General features: G+C 39.3%; 2 protein-coding genes across 8 annotated transcripts in view; both read left to right on the top strand.

Annotated features, from left to right (window-relative positions):
* Positions 1-22768, top strand: part of LOC144649745 (uncharacterized) — a 36252-nt gene extending 13484 nt beyond the window's left edge. For 4 of the 7 annotated variants that reach the window (XM_078509321.1, XM_078509318.1, XM_078509319.1 and 1 more), the window contains 11 exons: positions 637-657; positions 1931-2062; positions 2829-2864; positions 3632-3655; positions 5306-5437; positions 5694-5720; positions 6418-6570; positions 7116-7247; positions 7791-7901; positions 8380-8857; positions 10085-10457. In XM_078509321.1, the coding sequence (XP_078365447.1) occupies positions 637-657; positions 1931-2062; positions 2829-2864; positions 3632-3655; positions 5306-5437; positions 5694-5720; positions 6418-6570; positions 7116-7247; positions 7791-7901; positions 8380-8857; positions 10085-10091 (1253 nt within the window). In that variant the 3' untranslated portion in view covers positions 10092-10457. Of the gene's footprint in view, positions 1-636; positions 658-1930; positions 2063-2828; positions 2865-3631; positions 3656-5305; positions 5438-5693; positions 5721-6417; positions 6571-7115; positions 7248-7790; positions 7902-8379; positions 8858-10084; positions 10463-22569 lie in introns of those variants that run through there. The other 3 variants (XR_013569934.1, XM_078509323.1, XM_078509322.1) reach the window with 3 other exon arrangements.
* On the top strand, positions 19216-22635 carry LOC144649803 (uncharacterized). Its single transcript, XM_078509399.1, has 5 exons — positions 19216-19350; positions 20583-20986; positions 21214-21244; positions 21966-22097; positions 22497-22635. The coding sequence occupies exons 1-5, from the start codon at positions 19305-19307 to the stop codon at positions 22520-22522; spliced, it is 639 nt and encodes a 212-aa protein (XP_078365525.1). The 5' UTR covers positions 19216-19304; the 3' UTR covers positions 22523-22635.
* Positions 22769-26487: the final 3719 nt, after the last annotated feature.

The raw sequence follows: 26487 nt of genomic DNA, 5'->3' as shown, positions 1-26487 counted from the left end.
TATTTAAAGTTCACAAGCTATGGGCAAACGCTCGCATGTTTTAAGCGATTCAGTGGAATTCAGCGGAGCTTCAAAATGTGTTTTCGATGTGTGGTGTTGTTAGAAAAGATTTCTTTCGATAAGATATTTGAAGCAGTAACACAAAAGCTTGCAATCAGGTGTAAATAGTTTTGGTACATAATTTTGTCCAATAACTACTCGAAGTCCTGGCGGATTTCCTCTTAAACAAATTGTTTAAAGATTGTTAATAGTTTTTTTGATGGTATAGCTCCTACGATGCTCCCTAGACATGTAGCTCATTCCTGAAACATTTGATCGGTGTGTAAAAAGACATGGGATCGACTCCAGCAGCTTCTTTCTTTGACTGATTAAAAAATAATGATTAAATCGCTAGCGCCCCCCCCCCCCTAAGTTTCTCATTACCATTTTGTAAGTGTAATGTTGCGCTTACAAAGCCGGTCCCCGCAATGCACGGCTATAGTAAGTTTTAAGTGGTTCGCTTCCCGGAGAAAGAGAAAGCGAGAATTCAAAAATCTTTATTTTGCTTGATAAATTAATTGTAGCGTTGGTATCTTTTCTGTGAACAACAAAGCGCCTAAGAATCGTTAATCAAAACTTTATTATTTTTCTTTTCAGGCAAAGCGCCATTCCCTTCTGGTAAGTGCAAACGAAACATAAAGTAACTAAAGAAGTTAACTTCACAGCGGGTATACGTTAAGAATATTGTATGGACAAACGCATGCAGCCTTCATTGATTATCATTTAAAGTGATTTATTAATATATAGCAACCAAAATAAGGTGCACTAGGTACTTATAAAGAAGCAACGCCACGACAGAGGACTCGATTTCCGTCTTTCGATAACAATCAAACCATTAAACTCAGGTCTTAACAAAGCCATCTTTTATAGCTGAAAATAGGGTAAGACTGATATAATTTATATAGCCAAGGGTGTTTTGAATGTATAAGCTCGACCTTTTGGCAAGATGCATTTCAAAAATGGGTCCACTCGAAAATAAGTCCTTCCACTGAAAAGAAGGCCCACCAAAAAAACCTTTAGTAGTAGATAAAATATGAGCGGGAGTTTGTATCAAAAGTTAATTCTATTGATTGATTTGTATGGGGGTTTACAGCTGTGTACATGTGATCTGAATACTGTGCTGGGATTGGTTTGCACCCTCATGAATTATTAATGAATTTTACAACTGAGAATAAAATACGAACTTATTTTAAGGAATTTTACGTGTTCTGTACGCTGTAATGATGATCTTCATGAACGAAAACGTTTTATGTATATTTTTAGTACTGACCATTTAACCGAAATGTTTACTACACTCTTTTTATTTTATAACAATCTAGTTTATAAGGATATTGAGGCTGAAATTTGCGAATTTTTAAGAATATTTTAAGAATAAACCCGAGGCTGAGATTTTGAAAAGAATATTATTTTGAGTTGAAAACTTGTAAATACAACACAATTAAATATGTTTTTAGTTGAAACAAGATCAGGTATTTTCATTTCCGTCATTGTATCGCTGTGAGGAATTGGTCTTGCTGGCTGCAACGAAAAGCAATGGTACATGTGCATAATATAACACGATACAGATCTGGACACCAAACACATGTAATTGATACCCCAATACATGCTAAAACAGAAATGTCAAACGGTATTATCTAAGAATGATCATTAGAATATTTTCAGCCTAAAATCAGGGGAAAAATATGAATATTCAGTCCCGGTCGGAAAAACAATATTCTTATAAAATAAAAAGAGTGCATTTTATCAGGGAGGGCGAACACGTCTATTGTTTTAACTGGTAAGCGTGCTTTGCGTACGATGAAAAAGTCAATAAATTAATGTGGAAGCATTTCGTTTCGTAAATTTGGTGTGGTTTCTTTACTGGTGCATACTCTTTTCTTCTTTTCTGTAGATTGTCAAGACGAACGTTCAGACTGTGAGAACCTTATAACAAAAACAGGAGGCGGGGCAAAGCTTGAAGAGTATTGCAATAAATGGAAGGACGATCCCGCAGTGAAGCAATGTCCTAAAACATGCAATATGTGTGAGTATTTTTGTGGGACAATGTGTTCTATATATGCTTGAATGTCCCAGGTATATGTTTAACGAATCGAAGAAGCGATAATGAAAAGATGATAAACGAAAGTTTTCGTAAATTGTGGTTTCGATCTACATAACTATTTGCGGCGAGGGTTTTTACCACTCTTGAATAAGTTGTACAATGCACTATCATAGGTCATTGTAGTTATAACAACTGAGTCACGAGCTTTTCTTAACCTTGACTCTCTTGAAGAGTGCTAAAATTGTTTTAATATAACTGCGCGCTTTTGCAAATAAACAATCGGCTAAGTATATATGTCTTTGCAATTGTAAAGCAACTAAAGAAGTTGTACAGAAAATAAAATTTAATGTCTGAAATGTCTTTGCAAGATACACGCTTACGAATGTGCGATATTTAATTTTTTAATACTTACGCATCCTCCTTGTTATCCAAGAGAAGCCCATCATTCACGTCCCCACTCCCATGCGTAGCATTTTCATCAAAGCTTACTGGATTTGCTCGATTAAACGCCTGGTCCCAAACAAACGTCGGGGACCTCCCGTACAGAAAGTTAAGTCTACGTTTGAGCCTTATGGGTCGGTAAAGGCCTATTCGGCAAGCGCTTAAATCTGATTTGTGTTGCATGAAACGTCAGTTAAGAATATAATTAAATCCCCCTTGATGGGACGCTAGTCAATCACAGGGCAGCCTTCTAGCGTTTTAGCGTTTAGGCGTACTAAGCTAACAAATTTTCTTTACATTTTGGCAGGTGATAGTGCTCCAAGTTCCGTTCGTAGATCTGTTGGTACGTTTTGAGTGATTTTCATCGAGTAACTCATTAAATCTCAAGGGTAATATAGTAAAACCCCGCGTATAAGAACCTGGATTTTTTAATTTAGCCCAAACAGGTTCTTATATAAATGGTACTTAAATAACATTTAGGCTACCGAGGTTCTTAAAACATGTTCTTATATTTTCATACGAATTTCATTTAAGTATATTGTAAAAATCATAAATATCATATTTAAAATAAAATCAGATAATGATCTTAATTTAGCAGTTTCTACCTATACACTTCTACATCAACTCCACTGTTAAGAACCTAATTTTCACCTCAATAGGTTCTTATGTGGAGTGATCTTAAAATAAAAATTTTAGCCCAACAGGTTCTTAAAACCCTTGTTCTTAATTATAAGCGGGGTTCTACTGTACTCTAATTTCCGGACTCAGGACTGATCCCTATCACTTCTGCCTCCTGTAGGCAGAATATCGTAGTAACAGATAACTGTGCTTCCCTGGGAAGTCAGTCACTAGGGGACCAATCGAAAACAATATGGTTCCCGTTGCGGTGCCGGTAGAATTCCGTGGCGTAAGATGATCGTGACCCCCTGGGATGGTTGATTTGGTTTTTATACCACGTTACCAAGCTTACATTACCCGTTGTAAGTTAGTAAGGGTAAACGTACACACTACAGTATTGCACTTTCTCTGTTATAGCTGAAAACTAAACTAGCTTGATTTACCTTGTCATTATTTCTAAGCCGAACTGATTTTTGTCTGTTTTCATTTCAGTTAAACTGACAAAACGAGTGGCAGGTAAGCTGTATCTAAATTAAAGTTCTCTTTGTTTTAAACTGAGATCTTTTCAATATCTTAAATGGGATTCCGAAATAGGTGTGTCAGTTTTCATTGCGTGGGGCAGCGAGTGGCGAGACCACGAAAGTCATGAAGCAACACGCATTTTGCTCAGTATTGGAGGAGACAGCAGCAGTAGCAGTAGCAGTAGCAGCAGCAGTAGCAGTAGCAGTAGCAGTAGCAGTAGCAGTAGCGGAAGCAGAAGCAGCACAGTGGCGTAGCCAGGGGAGGGTTCCAGGGGTTCCGGAACCCCCCTTCGGGATATCGCAATAGCTAATTCAAGAGAAAAAATATTATTATAGCCCCCCTTTAATTCCGCCAGATTAGAAAAATGAAATTTTTGAGAAAATAAAATGAAATCTATATAGTATCACCTTGTGTTTACAATTACAAAATTTCGTGTATACAAGCCTGCGTTGTACGTGGGATCCAGTGCCTTTAGTGGCCTCGTTTTCAAATCTGCACACAACATGCACATAGTTGCAGAGGTGGAGCTTGCCTGTTGACGGCGAAAGTGGCTAAGTGCGGATCAAGACCTACCAAACAGCAGTTCAGGCCTTGGCAGAATGTGACAGCGATTTTTATCCAAATGTGCACAAGTTGCTGCGCATCTTGTGTACGTTGCCGATTACTTCTGCAGAACGTGAGCGATTGTTCAGCACATTGCGCAGACTAAAGACATACCTACGGGCTACAATGACCAGCGAGCGAGAGTCAGGACTTGCTCTTATGAACATACATTACAACAGAAAAATTGACATTAGTGTAACAGTCAACATTTTTGCACGGAAGCATCGCAGTGCCTATTCTGGCTGATATACTAGCTGACTAGTGAGTGACGGTACGCCGGGAGTGAATGGTACGTCAAAAAATTATCTGGTACGCGGGATTTTGAGCTTCCCTTCTTAGAAATACTACCTTCAATTGACGCTAAAATTGTTAAAAGTTTATGCTCAGAATCAAGGAGATGCCATTTCTGGGGACCGCAAATTTGAAAATTTCCCGGGGGGGGGGCATGCCCCCGGGCCCCCCTAGAGGAGGAGCGCCTCTGGCGCTCGGTTTTACGTTCACATTTACAATTCACATTTGGAACCCCCCTATACAAAAATCCTGGCTACGCCGCTGCAGCAGTAGCAGTAGCAGCAGTAGTAGCAGTAGCAGTAGCAGTAGCAGTAGCTGTCGCAGCAGAAGCAGCAGCAGTAGCAGTAGTACAGCAGCAATAGCAGTAGCAGCAGTAGCAGTAGCAGTAGTAACAGCAGCAGCAATAGCAGTAGTAGCAGTAGCAGTAGCAGCAGTAGTAGCAGTAGCAGTAGCAGTAGCAGTAGCAGTAGCAGTAGCAGTAGCAGTAGCTGTCGCAGCAGAAGCAGCAGCAGTAGCAGTAGTAGCAGCAGCAGTAGCAGTAGCAGTAGTAACAGCAGCAGCAATAGCAGTAGTAGCAGTAGCAGCAATAGCAGTAGTAGCAGTAGCAGCAATGGCAGCAGTAGCACTGAGCAGCAGCAGCAGCAGCAGTAGTAGTAGTATCAGTATTAGTAGTAGTAGTATTTGATTGAGATCTCAAGACGTTTGATTATAAAGGAGTGAGAAATTGTCCATTTCTATTCTTATGTCAAGATTGTAAAGATGAACGATCAGACTGTAATAGGATTGCCGAGATAACAGGAGGAGGTGAAAAGTTGGAACGGTACTGCAATAAATGGAAGGACGACCCTGCAGTGAAGCAATGTCCCAAAACCTGCGGCATGTGTGAGTACCGATTGCAAGCAGTTCAGTGTGGCATTTATTAAGTTTTTCGTATGAATAATTACCCAACCCTCTTCCCGTACTTCCAAGAGAATGTGCCGCACACCCCGTTTGCGGGGGATACCCTCCAGTGATTAAAGCAAACTTTGACAATTAATCGCAACCCTCGATGACTGAAATAGTCCACTGAACAGGATATCATGTTTCACGATATACATTGCTGTAGTGCTAGAATGAGTATCTTTTTATATTTCGACAGGTCAAGAAAAAGCTCCAAGTCCTATTGGTAAGGAACGAGTGTTTTTTGTGATAAAATGTCAAGTGGAACTATAGATCGTTTTCACTGTCACGCAACGAAAAACAAATCGAAAAAGCATTCAGTGAATGAAGTCAAGAAAACGGAATATTATAGGAGATAAATAAAGAAGTCTTTTCTCCAAGTATTAGGTCTGTGCATTACCCCAAACCGGAGATATTCGTCGGAATGTTTTGCGCAAATTTACAGAGCCAAGTATGGAGCCGCCATATTGGTGTACATCAGTGATGCACCAATATGGCGGCCGGAAAAACGTAAACATCTGGAACTTACATTGGCTATCTCAGTCACTGATTATCTGTACTGGACAAACAAACATTCACACGAACACTTTTCCTGCTATTTTAACTTCTCAAATGGTAAAAAAATCACAAGGAAAACATATTTCTTTTTGACAAACGGGATCGTAACCTTATGTCACGCAACGCCATAACTTTGAAATTCAAACTGCACTGGTTTCCAAACGAAGGCCGCAATTGAGCTGAAAGTTGCAAAAAGATAAAGTTTCACTTCCTCTTATGCCTGATGTGGTAACAAACGCATGGCTATCTTTAGTTTTGGATTTTAAAACTTGATGACGTTACGTGAAATTAGAGATAGGTCTTTTTTGCACGATTTGGTCACATGACTTAAAGCTGACATTTTGATAATGTCCTCGTTCTTCCAGAGTGCAAAGATGAAAGAAACTGTGACTGGATTGTGAAGCAAGCAGAAAAATACGGAAGAGACGTAGCGGATTATTGTGAGGCTTATAAGGACACCGCACCGATTAAACAATGTCTTAAAACTTGTCGAATGTGTAAAGCTCCAAGTCCTATTGGTAAGGGACAATTTTTTGTGATTAAATGTAGGGAAGAAATGAGTAATCAGTGATAAGTCTTTTGAACGAATTAGTCACGTGACTTACTAATTTACTAGATATGGAAATCCCTTGTGACTATCGCGTCATTATCGTCAAAAAATCCCCCTCCCCCCGAAGGAAGGACGTCTAGCTATATCAAAGTTATGGGGTGATTGTAGTACCCTAAAAGCTCAATTAAGTCCATGGAGTGGGGAAGGGTAGGGGGCTTGTTTCCATTTAGGAACTTTGACGGGGTGCTGATTAAAGACGGGGGTCTTATTTCAAGTCGTACATCATTAAGGGCAGAACAATTGGTTTTAGCTAGTTAACTATTGTTGCACACATGCAAAACCGATGGGTATCAGTAAAATTATGCCGAAAAAGTGCAAAAACAAGTGTTCTCTTCGAGGTCCAGGTTCAAGTCCAGCCATTGTTCCCCTGCATTTCTCGTTCTCTCAAATTTCGAGAACAACCATTTAGTTGATGTCTTGACGGTGCTTTTTTCTCCTTACTCCAATATCAAGGCTGTAAAGATGAACGATCAGACTGTAATAGGATTGCCGAGATAACAGGAGGAGGTGAAAAGTTGGAACGGTACTGCAATAAATGGAAGGACGATCCTGCAGTGAAGCAATGCCCCAAAACCTGCAACATGTGTGAGTACTGGTTTCTGTTTGGAATGATTGCTCCATATTTGGCAAGCCATTTATTATTGTTTTTACAAGAGCGTCAAACGACTGATAGGTTAGCAAGCTCCGCGAGTGGGCAAGACGAAATCAAATTTAATTAAATCAATTCAGAAACCAGATCCTACTCTATGATAGGTTTTGCAAGACGGGGCGTCTTGCCCGCTCTCAAACATGCTGTAAACAAAACCGTGTCTATCACCTAAAAAACACCTGACATCCCCCCAAAAGTCTTTCATCAGATCCTGGACGTCAGGCAAGGGAGGCCAAAGTTAAAGTGGAGAAGATTATTCAGCGAAAAGAAGACGCCTCACTTGGTGTGATGGCTCAAAAATTGCCCAGGGGTGTCCTGGTGGGGGCTTTTATTTGTGCACCACATAGCGTAAAAAGACCTTAGCATGCATAGATATTTTTTCAAAGTTGTTTACCCCGTAAAAAAACATTCACAGCGGTTATCATGAACAAAGGGTATTGTTACTCCAGTGATAATGATTTTCCTTTAATTGATATTAGGTTCCAAGCCTCCAGCACCACCTAGCCGTGAACCGCCTGAAACCCAGAGTCCTACCAAGAAACCCACTGCCGCGCCAAAACCAACTCAAGCGCCAGGGGAAGGACCAACAGGTAAACAAAAAATGACGTAAAGTAAGATCCAGACTTAGATAGGAGGCTGCTAAACCATACTTAATAGCACCTCAACGTTCTTTTTGTCTGCTTAATCTTGCGGAACATCGTTTGTTTTGGGTCAACTCGGCGTACGGGCTCGTCGGCTTCTCGTCGGCGATGTTCAGGCAATGTTCCGCGCAGTTTCGCAGAACAAAAATTTTAAGTTAAGCTCACTAACTTGTATGCTTGCTTGCTTGTATACCTTCTTACACTGTGTTTTTGGTGGGATGTGGAGCATAGGGAAGCCAAACAAACCGACCATTCCACCTAAGAACTGGTGGTTAAGTTTGCTTGTGTCTCAGACAGTTAATTCTGGTTGTACATTTAGTTCTTTCTAAACCCATTAGACGGTGAGTTTGGAGTAAAGGTTGTTTATACCTTTAGGTTTCATCATTTTTTCACTTGTTAATTATCTTCTTGTTATATTTGCCGCTAGGCTTTCAAAAGGCTTGTCTGGAAGCACACAATGACTACCGATTCTTTCACCGCGCCCCTCCTCTTAAATGGTCAGCGGAGTTGACACGTGATGCGCAGGCCTGGGCCAATCATCTCGCTGCCAACAACTTGTTTGATCACGATCCAACCGCGCGGCCGAAGGACCAGGGCGAGAACCTCTACTCCATGACGTATCCCAAGAGGCTGTGCGACCTTGACGAGAATGGACCAGACTGCCTAAGCTGCGGCGAGATGGTAAAAATGTGGTATGACGAAGAGCTAGACTATGATTACGTCACTGGCAAAGCAAAGGTGGCGGGTGCTCCCATTCTGCATTTCACTCAAATTGTTTGGAAAGCAAGCAAGGAGATGGGAATGGCAACTGCCGTGGCTAACAACAGGCTGGTAGCGGTGGCTCGGTACACCCCGGCTGGGAATATCGATGGACAGTTCCAGGAGAACGTTCTTGTTCCTAACTAGTAAGTTAACTTTTGATAGTACTGCAAGGTGAAGCCTGTGTCTTGACAATGTGACCCATCTGGTGGGAGTTTATCTCGGTTTCCGTAGCAGTAAGCGACGAGGAGTATTTCTACTCCTTGAAAGCTAGCAGAAATCCATAAGGGTCGAAACGTGTAACTCCCTATGATTCGTATTGTACAAAGCGTTTGCACATTCGTTTCCAGTAAGTACCATTTTTGGAAATCATGAGAAAATTAATTAAATTTGCAAAATTCGCAGCGCTCCCTAGCTCGTGCTAGCTGGCGTAATCTTGTTTTTGAACAAGCTTGGTTGAATAAAGTTAAATTTTGTTAAATTCTCCCGCTATATCGTCGCTAAGTAGTCTGGAAAACTTGACGTGGATACACTTGATGAATTTCTTTAGTTTCTGTAAGAAATTTATGGCGCTTAGGTCGGAATTTAAGTAACTCACCACAAAACCGATTCAAATGTTGTTGCGTAAGTAAAAGCATTCGCGTACAAACTCTTCGTGTTTCCAAATATGGTACTTGGCAAAAGTGAATATTCAAACGCTGTGAACCCGCGTTACACGTTTTAACCCTTATAGTCCATCGCAGGCTTACTCCCAGCATTACATTCGCTGATACTTATTTGTACAGCTCGGTTGAGAGAAGCGCTGTGAGATTGAAGTGTCTTTCCAAGGGCTCGAACCCTGACCGCTCAATCCGGAGTCTAGCGCATCAACCATCATGGCGTCCAGTGCAGACTCTCCTTTTGGCTCTCCATGCTATTTGAATTACATAATCTTAGCCTAAAGAGTCAAAGAATGTTCCGTGGTGTTTGTTGATTTGTGTAGTTGAAAGTGGGGCGTGGTGGTAATCTCCTTTTTCCATTCCCAAATAATTATCCGAAATTTGAACTGCCCTAATGTTGAAATAATAATGAGGCCGGTAGATTATACGTTGCAATCGAACCCCCCCCCCCCCCCCTGTGGGAGACTTACATATAAAAGGACGGGTATGCTCGTCGGAAAATTGGAATTAAACCCCTAAAGGAGAACAACCCAGACGTGCAACCCTAAACGAGACTTCGACGTCTTAACATAGTGGCGTTTCGTCCTAAAAGGTCCATAATTGTCACCCCTAAGCGAGACAATCAGCATCCCACCCCTTCCTTATAGAACCCCCTTCCCCCAAGCTTTCGAAAGTCACAATTAAGGTTCTTTTTTCTCTTTTTTTCCATTGCAGCCCCTGAAGGAAACTTAGAAGCTGGCAAGAAATGCATGAATAGTTTTTCATACTAGAAGTACATTAGGATAAGGCGGTTCTATATTATTTCATGTCTAAAGGAACATATACTCAGTTTGATTATGAAATAAGCTGAGCATCTTAGATGTCTTTGTAGTGTGCTGAGAGCTTTTAAGTTTGTCATCGTGTATAAGTATTTACTGAGTAACTGTAACTCTAAACTTGTTGCATTAAACACGTTGCTTGTGCTCAAACCTATTCGAGTGAAGATGTCGTCTTTTGGTTAGACAGGTAAAGCGTTGAAACGAGTTTTCCTGTGCTTTCTATGCACGCCGGCAGTTCGTACTTCTATGTCCACATTTCTGGTGTGTTTTACAGTACCTGTAAAAAAAGAAACAAAAAACGTTAAGAGATGTTTTGATAAACAGCTCCCGAGTTACGTTAATCTGCAACTTTTTACCAAGTACTGTTTTTTCAAACCTATTTGACATACTAGTGTGGCCTAGCAGGGAGTACTGAATCAGCCACAGAGATGCTTTGTCGCTTCCTGTAATACAAGGAACTGAATTGGCTTGTTTTTGACTGCATGATAATACTTAGTTCGTTCGTTTGACCTGTCACGCAATCTGCCAAGGAAACGATCGCGTGTCAGTCATATGGACCTCCGCGAAGGAAGCTGTAAAGCTACAAGTTTGATAATTTGTTTTCATCTTACGACAGATTAAACAGCCTGCAGAAAAGCGCAGATCCTTAGCTAATCGCAATGTGAAATAAGGGACTGTTCATTTTTTATGGGGTGGGGGGGGGGGGGGGGGGCTGGTGGGATTTGATAGATAGTAACTGTTATATATAATGGCCCCCCTTCTTCATCGAAAATTTTTTCCTGGTCCCCCCTCAAAATCCAATTTTTTTTCGATGAACCCCCCCCCCCTAAAAAGGACAAAACAATAATGAGGTGAAATTAAAATATATCGAGCCTTGTATCTAAAGAATGTATCAGTGTACAAAAATCACATTCCCAAATAGCTGGCATTGCCTCAACTGTTTATTGTGGATGCCGTCTGTTAGTATGGGTTCTCTGCATTTGTAACCAATAAGCTGTTGGGTTGAGTTAATGACGTTTGGTACATAACAAAGTAGGGGGGTCCGGGGGCATGCTCCCCGTGAAAATTTGAATTTTCAGAACCTCAGGAATGTCATTTTGGGCATTCTGGCAAGATTTTTTTGCTCTTACAGAAGCCTCTTTACAACACTTAAAAGCCGGTATAATTATTTTTAGTGACCCCCCCTTACAGACCATATTTTTTTGGCTGACCCCCCCTTTGAAGCCAATATTTTTTGGATGCCCCCCCCCTCAAATCCCACCAGCCCCCCCTACCTCACAAAAAATGAACCGTCCCTAAAAAGAACTATTTTTGATATTATTTTAGACGTTGATAAAAGTATTCAGTGCTATTTTATAGTTTAACGAATTAAGTCGATAAAGGGTAAACTTGAAATAAAATTATGTTTCGCAAAGCTTTTAAGCTGGAAGTTTTTTTTTTTGTTGTGTGTTATTGTTTTCCTGTTCAGCTCTAGCACATGTCAATCAGTAATCTTAAGTTTCATTCTTTAACGCGATCATTTCACTTTCCAAAATTGAAAAAAATAAATAAAAATGTGGGTTACTTTAAGAGTCCCTGAATACCAATTGCTGAATATCTAGTTCCCTTTTCTCTGTTTGCTGTAAACGATCCCCGATAAGCCGAGCTTTTCTCATGATCTGGAATGCATATGTTGTTTCGCTTTATATGTCCTGAAATGTCAAAGCGTTTCATCTTTGTTTCTGATGGACGTATTCTGAATTCGGGTGCGATATTCATCCAGGTCTTGAGCCCTTCAACTGACTTTAACCAGAGATCGCGTTTTAATTTTTTACAATGTCTTACCCTGGTTACTCGTCTATTTTTTAACGTATCTGTATGGTGTGGAATCTCCTTCAGCCCAATTTTCCGTCTTTCCCTTTTTCTCATTTGTGGCTGTGTATTCATGTTTTCCTCGTTGCGATAGCCTTAGACTGATATATACACTTGTTCCGCTTCCCGTTCGAGAACAAGGTATTAAATTTTCAACAAATTATGTCTCATTCTTTTTTGTTGCTGTGTTTTCGAAACAAACATTAAGTGGAAGTCCCGCTTAAAGCGGTCCTCTCGTCTTCGCGCCAAAAGAAAGTTTCCGTTTATTTTTTGCCTGTGTAAAGGCTTTGGTACATACATACAAAAAAGCAATAAATTATTTTATAGTTCTTTATTTTCGCTTTGCTACAGACCAAAATTGAATTTTGGCCGACATGGGGCCGCCAACGGTAGTCGAAGGGCTAAATTTCGACCATTTTGTGAAGCGCGCTATGTCCACAAAAATGTACTCGACGGAATATCATTTGGCACAAATTCTAAGACACCTTTATTTAGTTCACTGACGAAACGAGGAAAATTTTACGAAAATTCTAAGCATGCCAGCGCTTCTGAAATATACCATACTCTGAGGTCTTTATTCACACGTTAAAATTTAGGTAAATACAAGAGAATAAAACTCAAAAGTTTCAACATAAATTGGAGTAAAAAAGCACATCAATGTAATCTTCTTACCTCAATGAATCGTTTTATACTTTCAAACCGGTGGGTATCTCCTTGGATTGCACGCGAGAACAAATTAAAATCTGCCATATTCAGTGTGTTTACATAATTGTCGCTTCGTGCCAAAGCTCATTTGCATAACCTTGCAATCGATGAGAAAACTCCCTCCACCGTCCAAACTCGATTAAATACCTTTAGAATAAAAGGAAGTTGCTTCTTTTGATATTCCTATACCATACAAATCCAGCGCTGAGAAAAATTGCGTTGAAGATGACAAGAATACTCGCGGCGTGCGAGACTCCACAAAGTAAATATTGACGGTTAATTACACTGGTCGCAGTTGTCCCATAATTTAAGTTCAATTAGTCTCCTTCGCAGCCGCTTTTTGGGACGGCTGCGAAGGAGACTAAAGTTCAATTCGCTCCCGTATAGTATCTCTAGGGGAAGAAGAAGAGTCGAAATTCAGCCATTTAATAAATATAAAACGTGTTAAAACGACAAATTGAATTCTGACAACGGAAATCGATCATGCAAAGACAACTTATAACTTTACATCCAAAAACATCACTTACAGGTTGCTTACTGAGGAAGCGTAGTCGCCAGATACAATCCACAAGTTTGAACTGTTTTATGTTATGAAGTGATGAAAAGGCATAAGCTTCAATTCATTCTTGATACGTTTGCTTTCGTAATTGGTCATTCGAAGCCACAATGGAAGGCTTGTGCTTCGGGATCCATCAACTTCATTTTTCCCCTTGCGACACGATGTCACACAACTGAATTGTGACGTGACTGGCTGATCAGAGGTCAAACTTTGGGGGTGGTGGGGAGGGGGTTGGGTTGTCGGTCGGTATTTACAGCAGGAGAAAACTTGAGGGGTTGAACAGCTTTTTTCAAAGCAAGAGAAAACTCAGCAGTTGAAAGCATTTAAATGAATTTATGCTTTCCATTGGTCAACATTTTCTTTATTTTTCTTTGAATATGTACTAAAAAAGTTCACTGCGACTTCAGCCAAACAAAATTATTAAACATAACTTGAATGAAGTAAAAGTACTTATGCCTAAATGGATATAGCGAAAAATCACTGATGAAAAACTCAGTGTTGGTTTGCGTTTGTACATCTATCCTGCTAGAAATGTTGTATTGCGTAGTAACCCGTCGCAAAACGAATGTCTGTTTGCCTTGGTCAAGTCCAAATATATCCATGCGACCCTCATATACTTGGAAAAGCCACAAATGAAGGGCGATAAAGGAAGGAGTGTAATTGGTATGACATTCTCTTCGAATTCTTGTGCATGAAAAGGAGTAAGAAACGCGTAAGGGGAATAGAGACAAGTTTAGGGAATGGAAATGATTTAATGAAAAGGGAAGGTCATAAACGGGATACGTAATGAGAACTAAAAACAGTTCAACGGGCCGATTAGGAAATGAAAACGGCAACTGAAAAAGGTTTGAGAGAATCATTATATTTCCCCTCTGTAATGGCCCTAGATCACATACCGTAAAATTCCGGTTATAAGCCCTGGGCTTATACAACTTTGTAAGGGTTTTTTGGTGGGCTTATAAGTGAAGGGGCTTATATCCGGCAGGGCTTATATATAATTATAAGCGGAATAAAAAAACGTTCCGAAACGGGCCACGGGAGTGTTGATCGAAATACGTTTTTAAGTTAAAAACGCATAATAAAGCAACATTTAGCCCTGTTCAGTACTGTCATCCGGCAGAGGGGGGCTTATATCCGGGGGGGCTTATAATCGGATGTATTTTTTTGTTTCCTGGTAGATGGGCCTATAACCGGGGGGGCTTATAAGCGGAGGGGCTTATAACCGGAATTTTACGGTATGTACATGTCGTCAGTCCTGATTACAATTCGCATTTTTTAATTCCCTTTCGGCTTCTAAATTTTCCGCTGTCAAACAACTACGCTAATTAGATTTAGAAAGCACGAACTGTTCTTGCAAGCTTGCGGCTTGTTATCGGTAAAACAATGCCTGTATGCTTTATGAACATCAAGGATGGAGGTGGGTGTGGGGATTAAACAAAGACCCAGGTGCAAGGATTTTTTTCGAGACTTGCAGCCAAATGAAGGAAAGGTACAGTTAATCAAGTAGAGGGCGAAGTCGATGACGACGATGACAGTCTCATCGAAGACGAAATTGTTTACCTTGATGACAAAGCCAGAGTGAAGCAGTAGAAGATATTGTCAGCCAAATGGAACTGGTCTTATGACGGTCATGATATTTGCGAGCATGCCAGACTCATGACACATTATCGAAATTCAATGTCACGACGCTAAAAGCCATGTGCGCTCACTTTGAACTTCCACACAAATCCAGAGATCTTAAGTCCTCCTTAGTTAAAAAAGGTAAAGGACATAGAATTTTTCATAATGCCCGTGCTCATTTGAAAAAAAAACTAGCAAACAAAGAGAGTAAAGACCTATAAAAAGGGACTAAACGAAGTTGTAAAGAAAGAAATTTCAAGAATGTGCACAAGATTATATATTTTTTTTCACAGATACCCGTGACAGTAAGATAAAACACAACTAAGGGTAGCATTTTTTCATTTCAATATTGAAAACAGTTTAGCACACTCCGCCTTTTATCGGAACCTTTTCTTGGATTTTTTTTTCTGTTCTGTCTTTTTGCGATTTGCTCCTAAATGCCCGACCACAGAGGTAAATTAGCAAAGGCACGTTACACTTGAGTGATACAAGGTGGAATAAGAAACAAGGAAAAAATAAATATTTAGCGATAAAAACACGAGTCACTTATTAAAAGTAAAAGATTATTTACTACTTCTGAGTTTTCTCTTGCTGTGAAAAAAGCTCTTTACTCCTAATCTCGTACCCAGATCTTCTCAACCCCGGGAGAGAACATCTGGTAAAGTCGGATTTTGCTCGCGTCAAATGTGTCAGGAATCTGACACACGACGCGATTACGCATGCTCGGAAATTTAGTGGATGAAAAGCTCACTTGGCCGTTGTAAATAGTTCATGAACGTCTTTCCTATACAAGGAAAGACAAGTGACATAATCTTTAGATAGAGTTGGGGAAGAAAAAAAGCCGCCACTCATGTTTTGCTGCTAAATTAGAACACTCAACCCAGCCTTCAACGGCAGGGAAAGGCGCGCGCTAAGTTTGACGCGTACATGCTAGCTGTACGCGTCAGATTTGCAAAGCTCTTTACCCATCTTTTTACCCACGAATATCGTCTTTTTAAAACATTTTGTACTGACAAGCTTGTAGGGCTTTCCACAAGTTGCTCGAGATTTCCCAAAAAGTTGCCCGTAATTTCTCAAAAAGTTGCTCAAAAGTTGCTCCAAAAATTCAAAAAAGTTGCTTCTGATAATAAAAGTTGCTCGAAAGTTGCTCAAAAAATCCAAAACGCTGCTTCTAGTCAAGAGAATTTTTCTAAATATATGCTAATTTCCCTTTGAGGGTAAGATTACTAAGCAGTTTTATGCAATTTTACAGCGAAAGAAGTATCTAAATAACATGTTAAGGGGAAAATTTGTTTAATAACAAGGATTTCTTTAACTGAAAAAAATTGTGAAGATATCGATGACGTCATGTTTGCTGACGAGTTTTGTGATGTTTTAATGCAGAATGAGCTGAAACGTTGAAAAAGTTGAAACATCTTCAGATGTTCCTCGAAAGTCTTCGGCAAACTTCGTAAATCTTCGGAAACGTTCGTATTACCTTTGAACAACACTCGGAAAACCTTCGGAGATCTTCGGTCTGGAAATTGCTCAAAATGCAACAAGTTGCTCGAGAGAAAAAAAGTTGCTCGAAGGGGAAAAAGTTGCTCGAATCATGAAAAGTTGCCAAAAAGTTGCCGAGCAACTTGTGGAAAGCCCTACAAGCTTGAACTACAAACTGTTCCTGTAGTTTATTCGCATTACCACAGGCAGCCCAAGCTCACAATTAGAGGAGTTAAAATATTTAACATAATTCTCTTTTGTAACCGTACGCGAAACGTGACTCTCGACCGGCAGCATATGGAGGTGTTGTGTTACAACGGTTCTCGTTTATAAAGGTTTGTATGGGAGAATACGCTTTCGAATTTATAGCTAAATATAATGAGATTTTGACAATAAAATCAACTTACCTCAATGTCCTGTCGTTATGTCTGTTGTTATCTCGGTTCTCAGGCCGATCCGAGGCGTTTTAAGCGAGTTATGCAATTTTTGGTTTCCACTGCTAAGAAGAAGTCACGTTTCGCGTACGGTTACAAAAGAGAATTAATATGTTAAATATTTAAACTCCTCTAATTGTGAGCTTGGGCCGCCTGTGCTCTGATCAGCCAGTCACGTCACAATTCAGTTGTGTGACATCGTGTCGCAAGGGGAAAAATGAAGTTGATGGATCCCGAAGCACAAGCCTTCCATTGTGGCTTCGAATGACCAATTACGAAAGCAAACGTATCAAGAATGAATTGAAGCTTATGCCTTTTCATCACTTCATAACATAAAACAGTTCTATTCAAACTTGTGGATTGTATCTGGCGACTACGCTTCCTCAGCAAGCAACCTGTAAGTGATGTTTTTGGACGTAAAGTTATAAGTTGTCTTTGCATGATCGATTTCCGTTGTCAGAATTCAATTTGTCGTTTTAACACGTTTTATATTTATTAAATGGCTGAATTTCGACTCTTCTTCTTCCCCTAGAGATACTACGGGAGCGAATTGAACTTAAATTATGGGACAACTGCGACGACCAGTGTAATTAACCGTCAATATTTACTTTGTGGAGTCTCGCACGCCGCGAGTATTCTTGTCATCTTCAACGCAATTTTTCTCAGCGCTGGATTTGTATGGTATAGGAATATCAAAAGAAGCAACTTCCTTTTATTCTAAAGGTATTTAATCGAGTTTGGACGGTGGAGGGAGTTTTCTCATCGATTGCAAGGTTATGCAAATGAGCTTTGGCACGAAGCGACAATTATGTAAACCGGGTGTAAACACACTGAATATGGCAGATTTTAATTTGTTCTCGCGTGCAATCCAAGGAGATACCCACCGGTTTGAAAGTATAAAACGATTCATTAAGGTAAGAAAATTACATTGATGTGCTTTTTTACTCCAATTTATGTTGAAACTTTTGAGTTTTATTCTCTTGTATTTACCTAAATTTTAACGTGTGAATAAAGACCTCAGAGTATGGTATATTTCAGAAGCGCTGGCATGCTTAGAATTTTCGTAAAATTTTCCTCGTTTCGTCAGTGAACTAAATAAAGGTGTCTTAGAATTTGTGCCAAATGATATTCCGTCAAGTACATTTTTGTGGACATAGCGCGCTTCACAAAATGGTCGAAATTTAGCCCTTCGACTACCGTTGGCGGCCCCATGTCGGCCAAAATTCAATTTTGGTCTGTAGCAAAGCGAAAATAAAGAACTATAAAGTAATTTATTGCTTTTTTGTATGTATGTACCAAAGCCTTTTCACAGGCAAAAAATAAACGGAAACTTTCTTTTGGCGCGAAGACGAGAGGACCGCTTTAAGCGGGACTTCCACTTAAGTATTAGTTATGTTGCTTCAGACTGACATCGATTATTAAAAGAAACTCTATGGTGTGTTTTCAGCGACATACCTTTCTCCTTGGCTATAACCAAAGATGAGGCCTTTTATTAGGGAAGGTATATTTAACTACATTCACAGAAAATGAAGTCGGGGCGCTGTTCTAGGGGAAGGTACTGAAATATATTCTTATTTTCAACACTATCGGACCGCTTTGTTGCTGTACATAACTACAGGGGCTAAATTAACACCGTCCCTCAAAGCTTTGTAGAGAAAGTGCTTCAGGTTTTAGAATTTTGATGAGGTCAAGTAAAAACCCACAATTCTCTCATGTAAAAGTTCGTCAACAATGATGTCTGTCCATAATTTTTTTTTTTCTTAAAAAAGTGCTAAAATGTTGTCTCGTTTTGCGAAACGTTTCGGGAATAACCCCTTCATCAGTCGATGTCTGTCAAACCGGCCCGAGGAAATAAAAAAAAATTATACCACCAGATTTTCTAGATTTTCTGTATTTGTTGTAAATATAGAAATGTTGAAATGTTGATTGACCTTTAAAGCGAAATACGCAAAAAAAATTCTGTGCACAAAAACACCAGTCTCTCCAAATTGCAAAGCCTAGAACCCACAAAACACAGAAAGTCTCCTATCAGCAAAATCAAATTCCTCAGCTGAAAAACTTGTGCCACGTGGAACGCTTCTATCAATTGGCGCTCGACAAATAGGCAAATATTTTTATTTGGATTTGATCCAACTTGGCTTTCAGGCAAACCAGCTGTTTCGCTTTCTAGCTGTTTCGCTTTCTGCAGTTGAAGGTTTCTATCCTTCCAAACATAAAAAGAATATGACAAGACATTTCTGAATAAATTTCATGTTTGTTCCGGTCTAAATAAGTCCTTCGCCGAAGTCTTTCTGCTGCGTAGTCCTTCTGTGTGGTCAGCTCCAGGAAGGTGCTAAATTGTGTTTTTTCAGTTTAATGGCTAACTTGTTATTCGTGATACTAAGTAAGTCAAACGCAAGAATCCAGTGACACATCTTCGACACAAGTCTAGAGAGGACTTTTTCATCTTTCATCTCCACCCGCTAAAGATGTTTGTCATCCGTCATATGTTGAACATTTTACTTTTGATGGTTTGTAAGTGTACTTGAACTTTTGTTATCAGTGAGACATGTTTATCGAATCTAAGAGGGTTAGTGGAATCGGTATGTTAAATTAGAACAAGACAACATCATAAATATCTTATGCGAAACGATTAGATTGACTGCCTTCTTCTAGTCCATATCTGAGTTTAAATAACAATTGTCCTTCCATAGAAGGTTTTCAGCCCGCGATGTTTAAAGAGGAAGGGTTTTTGTACTGTATTTTTTTAAAACACTCAGGAGTAGGCCGGGGTTTTTGGCATAGGAAAGCCAAGCCAACTAGATTAAAAATTCCTGGTGATTTACATTGATTGGGTTGCAGTCATGCAGCGCGTTATAAACAAAAGAAACACACGCAAGGGTGAAAGCCAGTGGGTAAAAACCAAAACACTAGTATACTTGATATGCCCATCTCAAAGGAATCCATCAACGTGTTTACGTTTGTTTTTTATTTGTTTATTTGATGTGTTTTATACCTTAACTGAAACACACATGCTGGAGCTCAGATAATGTGCTGCAGCACAAGTAAAAGAGCAAGTACATCAGTACTTCATAAGGAAGAAAAGGCCTGGATGAGCTATGTTTCTACCCCCGCCTCTCCCCAGATGATAACATTTTGCAAAAAACAAAACAGTCTTCTCTTAGCGCAAACAGTAAGAATAACATGGTATAATAATATATGGTATTAGACAACATTATTGGGTGTTCTAATTTTTGCAATCCATAAAAAAATTCCCGCAATATTTCCCTCCACAAAGTATTACACAGCCAAATAAGGTTATCAAAATGTCATGTTGTATTACAAACATGCTGTAACTGCAATTGAACAAGATTAGATAAAAATCGCCAAAAAAAATTCGAATTCTGCGCACAAAAACACCAGTCTCGCCAAAATGCAAAACCTAGAACCCACAAAACACAGGACGTCTCCTGTCAGTAAAATCAAATTCCTCAGCTGAAAAAATTGTGTCACGTGAAACGCTTTAATCATATTGGCGCGCGACATTCCTTAACTAAAACCGCTTTTCACTCTAATTCGTTGCTGCTTTTGATGTAATTTTGCTCTCAGCATGCTCAGTTCTTTATTTTCCCTTTTATTCTTATCCTTTTCTTTTGTCTTTTGTCATTTCCTTTATTTTCTCTGCAACAAATGTCCTTAACCTAAAAAGGCCTTTCACCTGTGCAATGTCCTCATTTAACTCACACTATTTTCATAATTATTTTCAGTTTTTGATCAATACGATACCTTGAGCTTTGTTACCGAGCCAAACAAATCAACAGTGGCAGTAACTGGATCTAACCAAACCTTTACTTGGAAGTTGTCTCTCACTGAACAACAGAAAACGGAGCGATTGCTAGTTCAGTTTGGACTTTGGGATAAAGAACTTGACGCTGCCAAACATTACTTGATTGCAATTGTTCAAGAGCCGTCAGGAAACCAAACAGTATTGAGGAAAAATAACTCGATAACGAAACGCCTATACTGGGCAGGAGATTTAGCACATGACTACTTCGTGGCCTTGAAACTTTTCAGTGTCAAACCCAATGATTCTGGGAATTATGGGATCAGGGTTAGAGTGGATGGGTTTCCACCGAGAATCTTACAGAGCTGGTTTACACTTTCTGTACAGGTAAGATCTAGGGTTTATCTAAAAGCCTAAAATACAAAGTTGTGATCATGAATAACAACAAAGATCCCATTCCAATGTAAGGGAATCGCGCGATAGGTAGAATGCGTTTAAACAAAGTTCAGTCGTTGTTGAGATTTTTTCGTTTGATAATTTTCATTTGTGTGCTAACCTATGTAACACCTTACCACCATTAAAACAAAATAACAGAGGACTGTTTGCCTTTCTAGGATCCACCGCCGTTACCACCTACACCGCCAGGTGAGGCATTCTCGATGTTAGTTTTATTTCTGGGTAACTGTTTTAAGTGGGCTGATAAACCTTTTTTAACGAGTTTAAATGCGGATATTTGCAACATTTCAAAAGTTGTTACAGTGAAGGAGGAACAGACTGACCGTGACCACGCACGAGAATTCGCCAATCTTAACCGTTATGACTTTATGTGGGAGGGAGAATTATCTATCATAGACTCAGTCAACTCTCTCTAAAACAGACACCGTCGGGACCGGCGTCAAGTGTACATGTCCGTCTTAAAGAGGTATCCGTCTAATAGGGAGTTTCACTGAAAAACGGCAGGGAATGAATTTGAGTCACACCCAGAAAGCGACTCTGGTGACTAAATTTTCCGAAAATCACTACAGCAATTTTATTTCAGATTCTTCAGAAAACCCTGAAAATTGTATGGCGGACCATATCGAAGACCACTTTAGGCCTGGTGAATAAGGGTATAAACAGGGTCATGTTAGGAAACGGGCAGTGTTAGTGAACTATTGTTTAAGAACGTAATACGCAGTTAAGAAAAGGATACAAGCAAACTGATTGTTATGAGTAAAATTATGCAAAAAAGTGCAATATCAAGTGCTCTGTTTGCGGTCTGGGTTCAAGCCAAGCCATTGTTCCCGTGTTCTCGTTCTCTAATTTCGAGGACAACCATTTAGTTGATGTCTTGACTGTGTTATTTTATTCCTACTCCAATATCAAGGCTGTAAAGATGAACGATCAGACTGTAAAAGAATCGCCGAGATGACAGGAGGAGGTGAAAAGTTGGAACGGTACTGCAATAAATGGAAGGACGATCCTGCAGTGAAGCAATGCCCCAAAACCTGCAACATGTGTGAGTACTGCTTTCAGTTTGGAATGTTTGCTCAATATTTCGCAAGCCATTTATTATCGTTTTAACAGGAGCGTCAAACGATTGATATGCAAATATTTAACAATTATTGGACGAGGTTAAGCAGAATATTTCTCTTTTGTTCCCCCCCCCCCACCAACGGCAGGCAAGGGAGGCCAGTTACGAGGATCGTCTTATGAAGAGAAGACGCATCACTTGTTGTGATGGCTCAAAAATTGTCCAGGGGTGTCGTGGTGGCTGTCGCCCACAGCGTAAAAAGACCTTAGGATGCATTGATATTTTTTCAAAGTTGTTTACCCCGTAAAAACATTCACGAGGGTTATCATGAATTAGGGCTATTGATACTCCAGTGATAATGATTTTTTCTTTAATTGATATCAGGTTCCAAGCCTCCAGCACCCACCTAGCCCTGAGCCGGAGTTACATTAGGAAGATAGAAGTACATTAGGATAAGGCGGTTATAACCATTTCATGTCTAAAGGAACATATACTCCGTGTGATGAAATAGGCTGGACATCTTAGATGTCTTTGTAGTGTGCTGAGAGCTTTTAAGTTTGTCATCGTGTATTTACACATTAACTGTAACACTGTAACTCTAAACTTGTCGCATTAAACACGTTACTTTTGTTCAAACCTATTCGAGTGAAGATGTTGTCTTTTTGCCAAACAGGTACAATGACAAAGCGACTTTTGATTGGCCGACACAACTTCTCCTGTGCTTTCTATGAGCGCCGGCAGTTTTTACTTAGAGGTTCGCATTTTCGGTTGATGTTTGTTTTAACAGATTTTTGAACAGCAAAGTTTGAATTTGTTGACAAAAAAGACGTTATTTTCAGCTTTCCTTCGAATCAAATTCATATTTTGCTGTTCAAAAATCTGTTAAAATCCCCAAATAATTGCCCCTTTTGGTGCAAAAATAATAAATAAATAAATAAAATGATCACCCCAGTTCGAGGAAATACAGCAACTGTAAAACAATTAAATCTTTGGTTGTTTATCAATTTGCTTGTGCGGGATGAACTCCCGTTAAATTTGCGAGACTTCTCGTCATTTTTCAACAAGGATCAAAGAGCATACTCTAACTGATAAAAATTCACGTGATTTTAAACACCTCAACACTTCATCTAATTGCAAAAATTTATACACATCTGATTGTTTTAAAATTTTGGATTTTCAGACTGAGACTGGTTGGTTCCTGTTCAGTTGTTTTGTTATTGAATAAAGAGTTGGGTAAAGTGAAATATTGCACAATTAAGAATCAACTCTATTAGTGATTAGCACTTCACGTCTCGACATGCCCGAAGGTTATTTGACCTTTTATGAAGGCGTAATTTCGTCAACAGGAACGCCAATTATATAGAAAAATACGTAACATAGATAAAAAAAAATCACAAACGAAAAAAATGCCACAAGAAAGCATGCAATGTGTCTTTTGTGTGCAGTGTAAAAGTCGATGAGTACTCGATGGGTCATCGATGAATTATCAATCACATCAATAGGTAATCAATTACATCAATGAGTCATCGATGAGTAATCGATAGGCCACAAAATTTTTGGGCCTCGATTAGTCATCGATTACTCATTGATCATTGCCAATAATCAATGACTAATCAACTGATTACCCATCGATTACACATTGATTACCAATTGATGTCACTGATCATCGATTAGTTATGTCTGGCATTAAAAGAGCTTCATGTCATTTGCGCATAAGCCTCCTTTGCAAGCTAGTTCCAGTCCAAAACGGAGAATGCGAATATGGTCTAATGTATAGATTCTTGTCCTGTTCTAATACCGTTCTTGATACAAGCATAATGCAGTCCTGAATAATTTTTGCCTCAGAATACAGTTGTCTCGCATAGCGTGCTTTTACTATTGCAATTGCGCGATAAATTCGCGCCAGTTACAAAAAGAACACTTTTCTAGTGTACCTTATTCTTATACTCAGTAATTTTTGCGGGTACTAATTTTTTCAAAATTTAGTACGCCTGAATAAAACATTGCGCGAAATGTAAACACGCAAAAATTAATACCATATTCAGTATATATCAAAACAATAGAAATTTTAAATGTTTGGAACTGCAACAACGTACCTTTAAAAATATCTGTCCGTCTTGTTTTTGACTAGCACCCTTCCTCTGATTACTGTTTCGAGCTTGTAATTGGTTTAAAACCTCTTTAGTACAGTCATTAAGTCTCCGTTTGCAGGCTCCTTGCAGTCACATTGAGCCAGACCTTTGTGTAATTCCAGTGGTTTCTTAGTCTTTGACGACTGATCCATAAAACACGTACAAAATTGCGAAATTTAATACACTCTTTCTCTTATTTTTCTTGCACTGGCGAAAATTAATACTTGCGAAATTGGGCTCTCGAATTTTCGCGAAATTAAGTACGCGCGAAAATTTGTAAGAATAAGGTAGCAAAACATTATTGAATTATCTCATTTCAAACAATCTTTTGCACTTATTCTTCATTTTAATTTAGTGACAGCGCGTTATGTGTAGTAAGCCACGTCTAAATTCGCAGACTAGCAGACTTTGCATCATTTATTTACCAGTTACGCTTTCGTCATACTTCTTTGGTAGTTGTTGTTTAATCGAATATCACTTTGGCACCTTTCGTAAGAACCCAGCCATTTTTGCCAATGTGTATAACCAAGGTGAAATAAAAAGATGACGAAATTATTACTGAACGGGATATCTTTAAATAATATTGCATAGAAAACTCCGGCGTGTTGTTTCTGTGTTTGATTCTCTCGTATTCTAGGCCCGGCGTATCCAATCGAACGTTCGGTAATCGAACCCAATCGAACACCAATTGTTCGATTGGGTTCGGTAATCGAACATAATCAAACTCACAATAAAATTTGGTCAATCGAACAAAATCACACGTTCGATTACCGAACAGTCGACAATCGTACTCAATCGAACGTTCGATTACCGAACTTCTGTTTGTTTTAAATTGCGGAAATTTGGACGGTGCACTGTCCCTCCGATTAGTCCTGCGTGATTTACTTATTAAGAGATGGATTCCGAACAAAATCGAATCAGATCGAGTTCGATCGTGTTCGATTGGTTCGAAAATCGAACTCACAGCAAAATAGATGTTCGATTTTGTTCGATTACCGAACCCAATCGAACGATTGGTGTTCGATTGATTTTTGGTTTTATTTTTTTCGATTGGATACGCCGGGTCTAGGGTTTGATAGTCCTCTATGAGCCTTGTGCGTCACTTATCCATGGCACATGCATGTCAGTGGTGAAAGTTTCACCATGACATCGGCTAACTGCTTTTTATTTTCGGTTTTCAGTGCTAACTTCTCAATATTTCGAAAAATAGTTTATCAGGCAAAGTAAAATCGAATCTTGGTAAGATTGGAAGCCTGAATAGGAATCGCGAGGGGTTTGAACGAGCGCGAACGCAAACAGGAAGGGGATAAAGTGAAACCTTTAAATTCAATTTTATGGGACGCACCGACCGCATCATAGCCATTTTTAGCCTTTTACCGTGATATTTTATGCAGCGCCATTGAGCAAACAACCAACCAACCAAACTGTCAGTCGTGAACTTCCGCCAAATATTAACATTATTCAGAACAAGAAAAAGGTCCTGGTTCGATTTGAGTAAACACTGCACTGCATAAACCTGTCGCCCGTTGATTTCATTTTGGCTAAGCCATGGGAAAAGATTCGAAGCTTTTCTATCGTTGTGCCGAAATTCAAGAACAGTTATTAGTGCGGACAAAGGTTTGCATAGGCTCTGAAAAGTTCTCGATTTTTTAATTAACTACAGTAAGCAAACTAGGTCAGGCTCGTGGCACCTCCATTCGGTAAGTAAACAAACTGTTAATGTCAGATTGTTAGAAAACCATCATAGTTTCTCATGATCATTGAATGTCGTCTACACCTAGAATTGAACCACGAATGGAAAATATAATACTAGAATTAGAGCCAGTTTTATCGTTTATCAGCTAAATCAACAGCTATTTATTAGACTGGCTATTTTTGTCTGATGTGAATAATTAAAGTTAGCCAAATGGAATATTTGTATTATTGTTATCGTCTTTGTCACTGATTTCAGGCGGAAAAGAGTCTTTGTATTTTGGGGGCATATTTGATTGTTATATTTCGATATGTCATTTCTATATTCAGTAATGTCTTTTTGAATGTTAGTTTATAAAAGAAATAAATTGTTTAAAAATACAATTTCACACGTAATCGCATTATTCAGGCTCTTGTTTAAACCTGGCCCAGCAATGTCAAATGGAGACAATACTGAGTTGAAAGGGAACTGTTTGGGTTTGACAAGATAATTATTGACCTATTCACATTCTCTACGGTTTTGAATAAGTTATACATGTACGGCAATGTTC

This window comes from Oculina patagonica, chromosome 4 (assembly GCF_052425735.1).
Source record: "Oculina patagonica isolate OP01 chromosome 4, crgOcupat, whole genome shotgun sequence".
Classification (NCBI taxonomy): Eukaryota; Metazoa; Cnidaria; class Anthozoa; order Scleractinia; family Oculinidae; genus Oculina; species Oculina patagonica.
The sequence above is the reverse complement of the archived record's forward strand: the minus strand, read 5'-3'. Positions and strand labels throughout refer to the sequence as shown.

Excerpts from the sequence above, each read along its gene's own strand:
- LOC144649803 (XM_078509399.1), top strand. The coding sequence starts at position 19,305 with ATGTTTGTCATCCGTCATATGTTGAACATTTTACTTTTGATGGTTT. Across the intron at positions 19,351-20,582 it reads CATTTTACTTTTGATGGTTT|TTTTTGATCAATACGATACC; the intron begins GTAAGTGTACTT and ends AATTATTTTCAG. Across the intron at positions 22,098-22,496 it reads CCCCAAAACCTGCAACATGT|GTTCCAAGCCTCCAGCACCC; the intron begins GTGAGTACTGCT and ends AATTGATATCAG.